Consider the following 12613-nt stretch of genomic DNA (forward strand, 5'->3'; position numbering starts at 1 on the left):
TGAGATTTCAGTGATTCTGAATGCATGAAGCACACAGGTTATAAATGGAAGATAATGAAAGCTTTTTCAGATAAAGCTTGTAAATTAATCTATACATATCCCAGAGTAAACTGAGCATGTGATACATGTACAATAAACCCATTAAGTAAAACCATTTCAGTATAACTTGTAATAGATGGGAAATTTGAAAATAAAGATCAAGAAGTGAAAGCGTAGCAACTGTAACTGTATTACTCAGGAAAAAAAATCCCTCAGAAAATCTATGGAAAAACAGTGAAATTTAATGTTCCAACATATTTTGCAAAATTAGAACATTTAAATAATCCAAGTGCCTCCATTGGGCTGTGCGTTTTTTTGAACTCCCAAAAGTTCAGCAACTATACCTGAGTATTTGTTCTCTGTACCATCAAGCAAGAAATACTGCAGTATGGATAAGCAGTAGAATTTATATCTTGGTGGTCTCCTTTTATTTTCTCTATAATAGTTTGGCCAGCAGCAAGTGTGCCAGTTGCAGTGGTGTCACATCTAGCAAGAGTTGGCTTGCAAGCACGCCATGATGCTAACCAGCTTGCCTCACCAGACATATAGTTCCCTTCTTTCCCTAAAGGATTTAAATTCCTGCTAAAACTGACATTCCTGTGACCCTCCTCCCAGGAAAAGAGCCAATTCCTTGTTTTTGTGGTAAACTACAGAGCAAAGTTAAAAGGAAATAAGGAAATTTTAATTTAAAACAAACTCTAAAAAGTCTTGTAGATAAGCAGAAACGCAGGGATAGTGATTCAGTAAATAATCTTTCAAAGGTTCCGAGATTCTTTTTTGTGACATACTATTTTAAGTTTGCTTTTTTGTTTGGATATGTAGGCAAAGAATGAAGGGCAGCAAAACCATAATTCCTGTGAATTACAGTCAAGAGATTCATCAAAAATATAGCATTTCTCTATTTAATGAGGGCTGAGGATAATAAATGAGAAATTATAAGTTTCCAGTTCCTATTATCCAGGGTGCTGAAACTACACAGGAATACCCTGGTTTTGTAGCTTGTTTTTTTATATACAGTCCCTACTTTTTATTCTTACAGCATCATCTTTTCTGTGTGTCAGGTGAGCACCCACCATCAGAGTAAAAATCAAGTATGAGTACACAGACTCTGACAGCTGATTGTCTGAAGACTGATGTCTTTCATCAGTGCTCTGGACTTGATGCTGAGTCCTTTATTAATCCTATTCTTGTTGCTGTGCATATGAAGAATCTTTAATAACAGTGTTTTTAGTATTTTTAAATCAGTAATTTTTCTTATGGGTTAGTATTTTTAAGGCCTGGGTACTGAGTTCAGAAAACAATTTGCATCATAAAATATTAAAACATACACTACTCAGAGTATCAGCAAAGATTAAATGTCATTGGAATTCAACAGGACAGCAATTTTTTCAACCAATGTAAGATAATAACTGACTGCTATAGTGATTACCCACCTCAGTATTTTTAATGCCTTCTTCCCCACAGAATATTACATTAAAAAGCCAGAAGATTACCTTTGTAAAAAGGCCTCAAAAGTGTTTTAGGTGTTTCGCTCTGTTCTTTGGGGTGGTACTTGTTAAAATAAATGTGTCAAGTCCATACTATAGGCATCTATATGTGAACTTAATGCCCTCCCTAATAAATATAAAAAAAATACCACTTCAGGGAGAGTTTTTTCCTCACCTGTCTGAGGCACAGACTTTAGACCAGCATGACTTGCACCTATCGATTATCAAGGGAACTTACAGGAATACCCTACACTGTAGATGTAGTGAGACAGGACCAGGTGCCCTGAGTTATTGATGAGTGGGTGTGGGTTCACCTGTGTCTGGCCTCCCTCCTGAGCATGTGCAGGAGCAGGGGGCCAATAAGAGAGCAGCTGACACCCACGGAGAGAGCTCTCACTCTTCAGTGAGGATGGAGAAGCCCACAGCTCAAGGAGCCCCAGGAGCAGGCAAGAAGGGGTAGATCCCGGAGCCCCAGGAACAGCCCTAGGACATCGTCCAGGAATGGGCTAAGCCCCGAGGCCTCAGGAGCAGCCCTAGGAGCAAGAAAGGCTCCTTCCGCTACATGTAGACATCTATATATTCAGCAAGGCAGATTCTTCTTTCTGATTAGCAGGAAAAAACAGGAGGGATCCCTGCCCTCCCAAAGCCTGGTGAGCTATGGCTATACCTGGGCATCATGCTTTCTAAGGAGATCCCTTGGAGTGTGACACATGGCCTCCTATTCCAGCACAGGGCAGCAGCTTGTCCTTAGCTTTGCAGCTTGATAAACATGGTGCAGCTGGGTAGAAGATTTCATGCTCCACTGACCAGCCCCACTTAGCAAATGAAGCTGCAGAGGAGCAGCAAGAACAAGACATCCAAATGCATGAAGTGCATTTCCAGCTGCAGGGAGTGTGCAGCAGACACTGGTTCCCACACTGCTACCTCTCAATATGAGACTTGACCACGCTGCAGGAATTTGTACCCTTGGCTGGAAACTGCTCTTACTACTCAGCCACTTCTTCCTTTCCAAGTACTTTAGGCTGCCCACTTCTTAAGTTTAAAAATTAATTTGTTTTGATGCAATTCACAAATTTTGACATAATATGTGAAACCGAAAAACAGTAAAATCAGCACAAATCTTACCCAACTAGACACTAAAATACTTTGTAGGTAAGAGATTCCTCTCAGGCTATTATCAACTCTGATAAGATTTGGATCAGGTGCGGAATATATTAATGTCAAACTAGTATTTCCTGCCAAATATAAGGTGAAGAACTTTTTATCAAGAACCTCTGTAAAGTTTAGAAACTTGCACCAGGTGTCCAATGAAGGCTTGCAAGCAGTTAACATACTAAATCCCAGCAGATTGTTACCTTTTTTTTAAGGTTTCTAACTACTCTAAGGCCTTTATTTTGGCAAGTGTTGAAGTTATGCAGTGTGTTAAAACAGCAGATGAATTATATTGAACCTGTGGCCTGCTAGCATTGTTACAGCCAAACAGCTGTGTAATTTTAAAAACCCACCTGACCTTCAATGGATCTCGCATTTGATCGGAAATGCATTGCAAAGCAACACTCACATCTTGTTACATAATAAAGAAAACAAAACAAAATGCCATCACCTAGTCCAGAACTAAACTCCAAAATATCTGATATCCCAGCTTTCCTATGGTAGAGCCTACGCTCTGTTGCAGATGTGGCAGCACCAGAATAATGTGAGGAGCTGCATAAAGTGCAGAGATTATGCTGCACCTGCTTGACTTTCCCACACTCCTCAGAAACCTCCTGCTTCCCAGCCAGGCCTGTGGAAAAGGCAAAAGACTCCCTGCTTCCAAAGCCCAAGGAAAGAAACAAAAAATCTTACTGCAAAAACTGTGCCCTTTCATATTCAAAGTAACCAAAGCATGAAAAAAACCCAGCCCTGCTGAAAAACCATCTACCACCTGCTGCCCATGGCCATGACAGCACCAGGCTGCTGTGCTGTTGCATTCTCCCTCCTCTGCAGAAGTCCATGGGGTCAGTGAATGGGGGTCATGAATGAGGGCTCCAGCTGGACTGGTGGGATAGGCAGCAAGGAGCATGAAGGAGCTGAGGGCAGCAGACCTGCATGGACCATGTAACTGAACCTCAGTTTATTCCGATTTCTAGCATCTCCCTTATTTTGCTATTTTACTTTCCATTCTTTTTGGCCAAGTTTAACAACACAGTTATTCCACTCTGCAAGAGTCCATCTCATTGCTGAGTTCTTTGTTGGAAAGCAGCTCCACTAAATGTGTTTTTGCCAGCTCCAATATCAAGGGAAGATTCGTTAACACTATTTTTCTCCAAGCCCTTTCATAAAATGTACAAGAAAAGAAAAGGGTATGCAGGGTTTCTGGGATGCTAGCTATTCTTGCAGATATTGTTTTGCAGGATTATTTTTTTAAACTTTCTTTCCTGCCCTGTAATTTGCTTGGGTATTGCTGGTAATGACTGTAAGAAATAGAAGCAGCACTAATGGGTATGGATCACTATTCTTCTAGACTGTAAAAAAAGGAGCAGGGGGAATGATGACTCTGCAAGATAGATCAATGCAGCTGCAGATTGGTTCTTACACTATTCAGGTTATTTTCCTTAAATGGCATCATGCCTCACACATTCTGCTGGAGGCTATCCATACCCATTCAAGTTCATGACAGCTATTCTTAGACATTCTTTCATTTTTAACACCATTACCAAGACGTCTACTTTTTTTTTTTTTTTTTTTTTTTTTTTTTTTTAATGATAATGAGCAGACACTGTCTCTTGTAAGAGGTTCAGATTTTTTAGCTTAAATTAAACTTATTTACTATAATTTTCCAATAGTTACTTGAGGGATTAATGAGAAAATACCAGTGAATGGATACTTGTTTCCTCATCAACATTCATGATGAAACCTTTCAGTAGGGCTGGTTTTGGCTGATGATGGAGCAATACTTAAAAGAAATTGGCTTGTTTGTGAAACAGACATATTATCTTATAGGTGATAATAAGATGATACTATTACAGATACATTGGCAGATTAATATATTTTAAGCTGCTTTAAGGTATACAGTGGGGACCCAAGAATTGGAGCATGATTGCTTGTCTACTTCTAGGAACAGGAAACAGCTGATTGTTACACGTCTACATATTTGGATTAGTCCTGCCGAAAGCCTTGAGGTAAAAGAAATATCCATATCTGCTGGAACTCTTAAATTCCTGTGTTTTCTGACTGCTTGAAGGGTATTGCGTTCCTTTTCCTAGTTATTGGAAGGGTTTTTTGAGTCTTATTTCTAAGACAGACGTATTGCAGTCTTTGCTAGAAGCATTCAGCACTTGCTATTTCAAAGGAATTTTTCTCATTTCAAGGCTTCCTTTCTTAGGCAAGAGTCTCAGGAGAAGTGTCTTTGGATCCTCATGCACCCCAATTAGGGAAATTCCAGGCACTGATTTTTTTGAAATGACCATCCAGTGTGGCAATGCAATGGCAAACAGCTGCACATAAGGCTCAGCCAAGAAAAAACTGGCAGCTGGTATTATGTGGTGTTGTGACTCATGCTAATTCACACTGATTGTCTAGAATATGAAAAACAAATGAAAAATGCTATTGTCAGACCTTTGGCTCTGAGACAGCTTTGAGCCTCACATACTATGAGGAGTAAAATGCTCAGCAAAAATGAATCTAGAAAAAAGGAGAAGTTAAAAGTCCCAACACACCCTAAGAAATGTGGAGGACAAACAAGAAATTAGTAAGATTGTACAGGGGAGGCAAGAACTGATTGCCAGTAAAAAGAAATGCATAATTACTCCTGGTCATAGCTGGTTTCAAAATCCTTAATAGTTCCTAATTTCCTCTGTTAGGAATTAAATATTTAGCTTATTCTGCTTATAGAAATTCATTCTTGTAGAGATTTGGAAAGTACTGCAATTCAGGTAAAAGGAAATTAAAAAATATAGTAGAAATTATGTATAACATACATAATTCTACCTTCTCCTTAATTCAGACCTGGTAAGGTCACTTTTGGAACTGCTGGATCCATTTCTGGGCTCCCCAGTACAAGCCAGATATGGACATCCTGTGCAAGTCCAGCAAATGGAGGTAAGGTGAGGAAAGCACTGCACTCACATGAGCAGACACTAAGAGAGCTGGGACTGTTTAGCCTGGAGAAGAGAAGGCTTAAGGGGATCTCATCAATGTGTATAAATATCTGGTGGGGAGACCAAAGAAGACAGACAGGTTCTTCAAAATAGAGCCCAGGGGCAGAACAAGAAGCAATGGACACAAATTGAGAAGAAAACAACAAACAGGAGATTCCATCTAAGCACAAGAAAATACCTTATTTTAGAGTGAAAATGGTTAAACATTGACACAAGAGGCTGTGGAATCTCCATCCATGAAGATATTAAAAACATAGCTAGACATGGTGCTGGGTGACCTGCAGTAGCTCATACTGTTCTGAGCAGGAAGGACTGACTAGGCTGTCATCAGAAACGTTTTCACATGCCAGCCGTGCTCTCATTCTGTGATTCTGCTTAAGAATGTGTCTTACCAGTGCCTAAAGAGACAATGTTTAAGTTACAGCAGAGTAAGTTTCCTTGGAGATTAGATCATGAATAGGAATTTGGGGAAAAATCCTGAATAAGAAAACAGATCTCCAATTACTTTGCAAAATGTAAATAATAAAAATCATTCAACCTATGCTTAAGTGTATTTTGTTGTGGGACAGAAAGCAAAAAATGAAAGAAAGGCAAGACATACGAAGGCCAGATCCTAATTCAATAAAGGGTTCACATAGCCCTAGAAAATTTTATGTGGCAAAGATAAGCATTACCTTAAGACATCGATGGTACAGCAGAAAAAAATCTGCAGAAATCTACAAGACCTTCCATGTTCCTTTCAAGAGTTTGCAAATTTTTATGCCTGCACAAGGAGGCTGGCAGCAAGACTAGTTGAAATTAACTTCTCGCAGGAGTAATGCTAATATACTCTCTATCTCAACATTACTTAGCTATTCTTATATTCTGTTGCTAAGATATGCTGCTTCTGATAAAAACACAGGTCCTTTACACAACTTCCATAAAATCATCACAATCGGATGTATTTGTTTTGTTATTTGTGGCATGCTGGCATCATATAGCAGATGTATCAGAAATCCCTCATGCAAGCAAAGTAACAAATTAAAACAAACAAAAAGTTGATTCCTGAAGAGTTAAGACATTGATGTTACTAACAATTCAGTATTTGCTTTATTAAAAAAAAAAAAAAATTAAAATCAACCCATTTGCAACTACAATAAATTTAACTGGTTTATACTGAAAGCCAGCCTAGTAGGTGAATACTTTTTTTTCCATTAATGTATTTGCTCTTCTAAAAAGGCTAAGCATTTTTTCCATATAAGTAAACAACTTTTGAATAGTTGCAGAATAGCATTAAGATACTGAAAGTCTACACAAAGTTCAAATGCTCTTTGATAAGACCTCACAATGCAAATTCCCTTTAAAATATCAATGATAAGCCAGAAGAAACAACTTAGTCTTTTAATCCAGCTTTCTGTGGAACAGACTCATAAAAATGCCAGAATGCAGCATTTCCAGCAAATCAGTTAGTTTCAGCTATATAACCTTATTATCAGTATTAAGATACAGAATTTCAGGTTACTGAAAAAAAACCCCACACCCCATAATGTGCTTAAGCTCATTGCAGTGTAGAAAGGTCTCAAGTTGCAAAGAACCAGTGAGGTGCCTCCTGAGCTGTGTGGTCACTGAAGCCAGTGTTTTCAGTAAGCTGCACTGCTCAGTGAACACCAGCAATCACCCTGGTTTCCTTCCAGAAAAAGAAAAGCCTTGTATGCGCCATAGATCATATGAAGTATCTGTTCTGTATAGGATTTGCATCTGGTAATACACCACACAACTTCTGGATTTTTTTTCTTTAGGTCCTTGGAAGCCAAGTAAAACTTTGAAAGTCCATTACACAAAAGTTCCAACTTTACATTAAAAAGGGTACCCCTCACTCTGCAGAGCACTGCAGTTATCCACACCACAGTCCTTCCAATGACTAAAGGCACTTCTTAAATTATATTAGCAGCTGATCTGCTGCTGGAGACTTTTCTTCATCTCATCCTCATACATCTCCCATTCCCTCCTTTCATAATTCATCTTCCTCTATGTGCCATAATGAGGGAATCAATAATAGAAAAAAAAATAATCTTTAATTGGATAAAGAGAATGATACAGAGTCTCCCCAAGGAATGACAGACATCTTCACTTTTTTCCTGAATGTGGCCTCAGAGTTTTAAAGTTAGCTTTCAACTTCAGGGATAACATTTTCGTGATTCTCTGACGTGTGCGTATGCCCCATAACTTGGATTTGGGAGCTTCACTGCTACTGTTTGCAGGCTTTTTACCTACATTCAAAGATGCAGCTCTGTAATTCCCATTTCTTTGTAATTCCAATTTACACCTCTTAGTACTATCTTCTTTCCAACTTACACATATGCAGAAATGCTCAGGGGGACACAAATACAGATTTCATATTTAGATAAAGCCATTATGGAATATTCTGAAGGTCTTTTCCTCTTTACTAATCTGCAGGTTAATGGAGCAGCTCAATATGGTGCGACTTGTAAATACACAACTATAAAACCTGCTTAATTTGCATTATTTAATGAGAAACATTTAGAAAATTGTGACAAGAAATCCTTGATCTTACAAAGATCTTTGTAAAGATGCCCAGAGCCCAGAGATTGGCATACTGATTAGAAACAAATAAAAACTTTGTACTGTCCTTGTCAATTCTTTCTAGGTATAAAACATGTGTTAAATACTGCTAAAATGGTTTGCATGACAGTCCCTCCCAATGCAACTGAAGCTTTAGCAGCTGGAAGCCTGAAGCCCTCTAAGAGACTTTGTACATCACAAGAAAAAAAAAAAAAAATCTGCAACCTTAGGGCTACAAAAGGGCAGACTACAAAAAACCTTTGCAATAACAAAAATCATGGGAGATTCACAGTTCATCTTGCATTTGAAACTAAAAGACAAAAATTATAAACTGCTCTATTCATGTCTAATCTCTTTTTTTTTTCAACATTAGCCAAGCCTGCAGGCACTTAGCAGTCCGATTTTTCATGTCATTGTAATTAAAGGCAGTACTCAAAAGGCCGATAAGCATTCCAGCTGTAAGTTAACCCTTATCTCAGCCAAACTGACAATTGCAAATGTGATATTAAATTGTAAAGAAAAGAACACCGGAATTTATATGGATAACTGACTTTTAAATCCCATAACCTTGAAAATAAGTAAATTACACCCAGCCTACCGTCAAACTTCTTGTGTCGGGATACAAAAGTGGTGCGTACAAAGTGACTTGACTCCTCCACTAAGTTTTCAAACTCCAGTTTGCTCTGTTGGCTCAACTTGTCCTCCATTTCTGAGGTGCAACATGTATATTCCTGAGGGCAGATTCTCAGATGTTCCCCTAGAATCACAAGAAAAAACAGAAATTAGAAGTATCTGAATACAGATGGCAATGTCGCAGAACCAAGTATCTGTGATGTCTCTTAGCTGAGGGAGGTGAGCAATTTAAAGCTTGACTTCTTCATTGGGAAGACTTCACATCTTTATCAACAGCTTTGTTTTGGTTAGGCATTCCTCACACAGGAGGGAAGACATGCTTTGCAGAGTTGCTTTGATACTTCAAAAAGTAGAACTGTCTCATGCTGCATTTAATTATACCCAATGAAGAAGCCTCTGTCACAAAATGCTGTATACTTGAAAGTTCAAAGGCATTGCTTGCTTTCTGTTTTGTATTCCAAATGCCTGGAGAAATACCTACTGAGATGGCCTGTTACAAGTCACAGGAATTGTCTTCTTGACAAAGTCTGAAAACCAGAATGTAGGTATTTCTGTAGATAGGTCCCACTTGCCCGAATGCACCAAAACACCCTCCCTTACTACCCTATCTTCCATTCTAAGGGTATTTTAATGACTGTGTTTGGGTAGCACATGTTTTCTTGGGGAGCATTTTTTTGTCAGACAGATCTGCTGAATGGGAGAAAGCAATGAAGAGTTTAATTAATTCTTATGTTATACGGAAATGCAATGTAAAAGGTAATGAAAGCCTCTTATTTAATTCAATAGATTTATCTCTTGAAGCACTGTGCCAGTTCTTCTGACAATATTGCTTTCTTCAATAAAATTTGCAAGTGGAAACCAATTCTTCAACTCATGAAATTAAAATGGTCTGTTACTACACGAAATGTGAATTTTCAATTGACACTGTAGTATGGGTGTCAAAAACATTTAGCTCAGTTTATACAAAGGCAGGAAATTCTACCATTGCCTATTCAGAAATAAGAATGATCTGCCTCTATGATTAAAGTTACTTGTAAGGCAATGAAAACATTTAGCTTTCTGTACACCAAATCCTGATTAAAAATCCCTCTGCAAATCTCTTAAAGGTACAAATAAAATGATATACAAAGCCCAAGGGTTAAATAAATCATGGAGACCTCATTCTTATTTATATTGAGGCTTCTTTCTACCAGTGCTGAGCAGTAAAGAAGATTTAAATGATATTTATACCTACTTTAAGGTTACTTTTCACCATTCTTATTATGTTGTGAGAAGAATCAGGCCCTAAGGTTTATGTTTCCCAGGGGTATAATACATTTAGCTGCTGCATCATTGTGAAAACAGCATCAAAAAAAGGTTTACACATGCTTAGAATAAACAGTGTCTTGTGTTTGCTCTCCCCTTATTCCAATTTTTCAGTTTTGCATGAAGTCTTTTAATTGAAAATTTAGTTATTCTTTAATCCTGACCCATCGCTCTCATTTTATTTGTTTTTTCTTTTCTGAAAGACTTCATAATATATGAACTCTGATGCCATGACATTTCTTTTAGTAGTCTCAAGACTTTTCAAAAGCTCAGATCTATACATCTTCAGGAAGGATAATTTCTTTATTATCATTTACTGTTCAGCAGTGGTATCTACAAGTCCCAGACATGTCTAAAAGCAGCATGATATAAAACCTTCTATAAACCTGGAAAAAGAGAAACCCTGTGACCATAAAAAAATTGTAAAGGTTGTTTCCTATGTCTATGACACCCTCCCAACACAGTAAATTAATTTCTCTCCATTCTCAAAATCACACATCTAAGCCATAAAGAACACATACGAGGACTGGTGAGCCAGCTGCCATCAAACACAGATGATAGTGGAAAAATGATGGTTTCCTTACCCTCTACATAGCTGTCACAATAAACTGAAACTATACAACAGGTAACATGTGACTCTGGAGGTACCATGATAAGACACAATCAGAATTATTATCCTAATAGAGATGTTCTGAATCTTTATTAGATCTCAGAAATACAAGGAAAGCTGAATTTTTTGCCATTAGAAGCAGTGCTACATGCTTCATTCAGTAATAATAATAATTAAAAATTCCCCATCCAAAACTTCTGTAGCCACCTTCTTTGAAAAACTCAGGGGGGGTTGTTCATTGGAAACTACCAGGTAGATCTACTATCTCAGTTCATGCCACTGTGGTAGCTTATGCCATCTATGATGATTTTTGCAACATTCAGTTTTCTTTCCTCTGTTCACTTCAAGTTGCTGGGTTTGTTTTTTTCTTTTCTATCTGTCTCTATTTTTCATAATTGCCAAACTAAATAAACAATGTTAATTAGCCAGGCACTGTGTTTAGTGAGTAACAGATATGGGTCTAGATTTTTAAGACTTTATGATATAGTGAGTATTATGACACATTAAAACATATTTAACTCAGTATAGGAGATTTCGTAGCAATATTAATTTTTTCTCTTGTTTATTTATTTATGGTCCTACTTTGTCTTTGCTACAAAAATGACTTTCCGCTTTGGCTGCTACAAACTCATGCAGATTCCTACTGTATTTATTTCTTATGCATGCATTTTCATTAAGGTTCTTCTTTTCAATTCATTGGATCTTCAGTCATTCATGAGGCTCTTGACTACTGAAATATGAAGCTCACATTTATCAATAATGCTCACAACTTCTACACTACCTCATTGCTTTTCTCTCCTAACAATGTATCTTCCTAAATCATCCATATTAACCACCTCCATCACAAAAACTTTGCTAAACTATAATAACCTTTTTTAAAACAGTATTTCCAATTCTTCTCTCCTCCCCTGCCACATACTCCCTGCATTTTGATAGAAAGAAATTATAATGTAAATATTGTGTTACATTATTCATATTCTACTTCAAGTGTTTTTCCCTCCTCTTTCCTGCTCTGAAGGCTCAGGTTAGATAGTAGATAAAGTAAAAGCATTTTCCATTCCTCCATGCCAATAGGGAGTCTGTAGACCTAAGAGGTTCCATTATGCTTTGCAAAGATGAAAGAACTGTGGCTCACAAGCCCTAGCATGTTTCTACTGACTGTAGCTGGATGCAGTTTCCAAAGATTCACAACTTGGACAAAATCTTGTGCCCTTTCCTTGAAATGGAGAATGGAAACTCTCTGACAATCATTTCTGTATGCTTAATTTTAAGCAGTGGTTGCCATTTCTGTGTTTGTTCTTATTAAACCTCCAACTAGGTTTTGCTAGGTAATTAGTTCACTCCTTGCTCAAAAAGAAAGCTGGGACAATTTTCTCATATTTAAAAAGTAGGGTTTGACTTTGTATGTTTTATTTTGGCTTTATTTTGGGTTGGGTTTGGTGGTTTGTTTTTTTTTTGCGCATGTATCTGTGATATAACAGATTGCCTGGATTGGAAATAACTTTGATAACTTCCTCTATTTCCCTAAACATGGCCATTTACTACTTTCATTTCATAATATATTGTCCAGGTACTCTAAAAAGAGTTTAAACACTGATTTGTTTATTTACACACCTTATTCATTTTGCAGGCTCAATATGTGCTCACAGCTCATGTACCAGTTCTTGCCCTGGGAAACTCCATATGGTCTACATTTTTATGCTAATTTTAGCAAAGATTTTATGGCACAAGTAGCATTGGATATAACTGACTAGTCTCTCCCTGTCACAAATGGTCTTTTCCCAGACAAGTTTGACAGAATATATTTACACAGCACCAGCATTTTGCCAGATTAAGTA

General features: G+C 37.6%; 1 protein-coding gene across 1 annotated transcript in view; it reads right to left on the reverse strand.

The window, feature by feature from the left end:
* Positions 1–12613, reverse strand: part of GPC6 (glypican 6) — a 761222-nt gene that overhangs the window by 521201 nt on the left and 227408 nt on the right. The window contains exon 2 of the mRNA XM_030459184.1: positions 8826–8984. Within this exon, the coding sequence (XP_030315044.1) occupies positions 8826–8984 (159 nt within the window). The remainder of the gene's footprint in view (positions 1–8825; positions 8985–12613) is intronic.

Source organism: Calypte anna, chromosome 1 (genome assembly GCF_003957555.1).
Source record: "Calypte anna isolate BGI_N300 chromosome 1, bCalAnn1_v1.p, whole genome shotgun sequence".
NCBI lineage: Eukaryota > Metazoa > Chordata > Aves > Apodiformes > Trochilidae > Calypte > Calypte anna.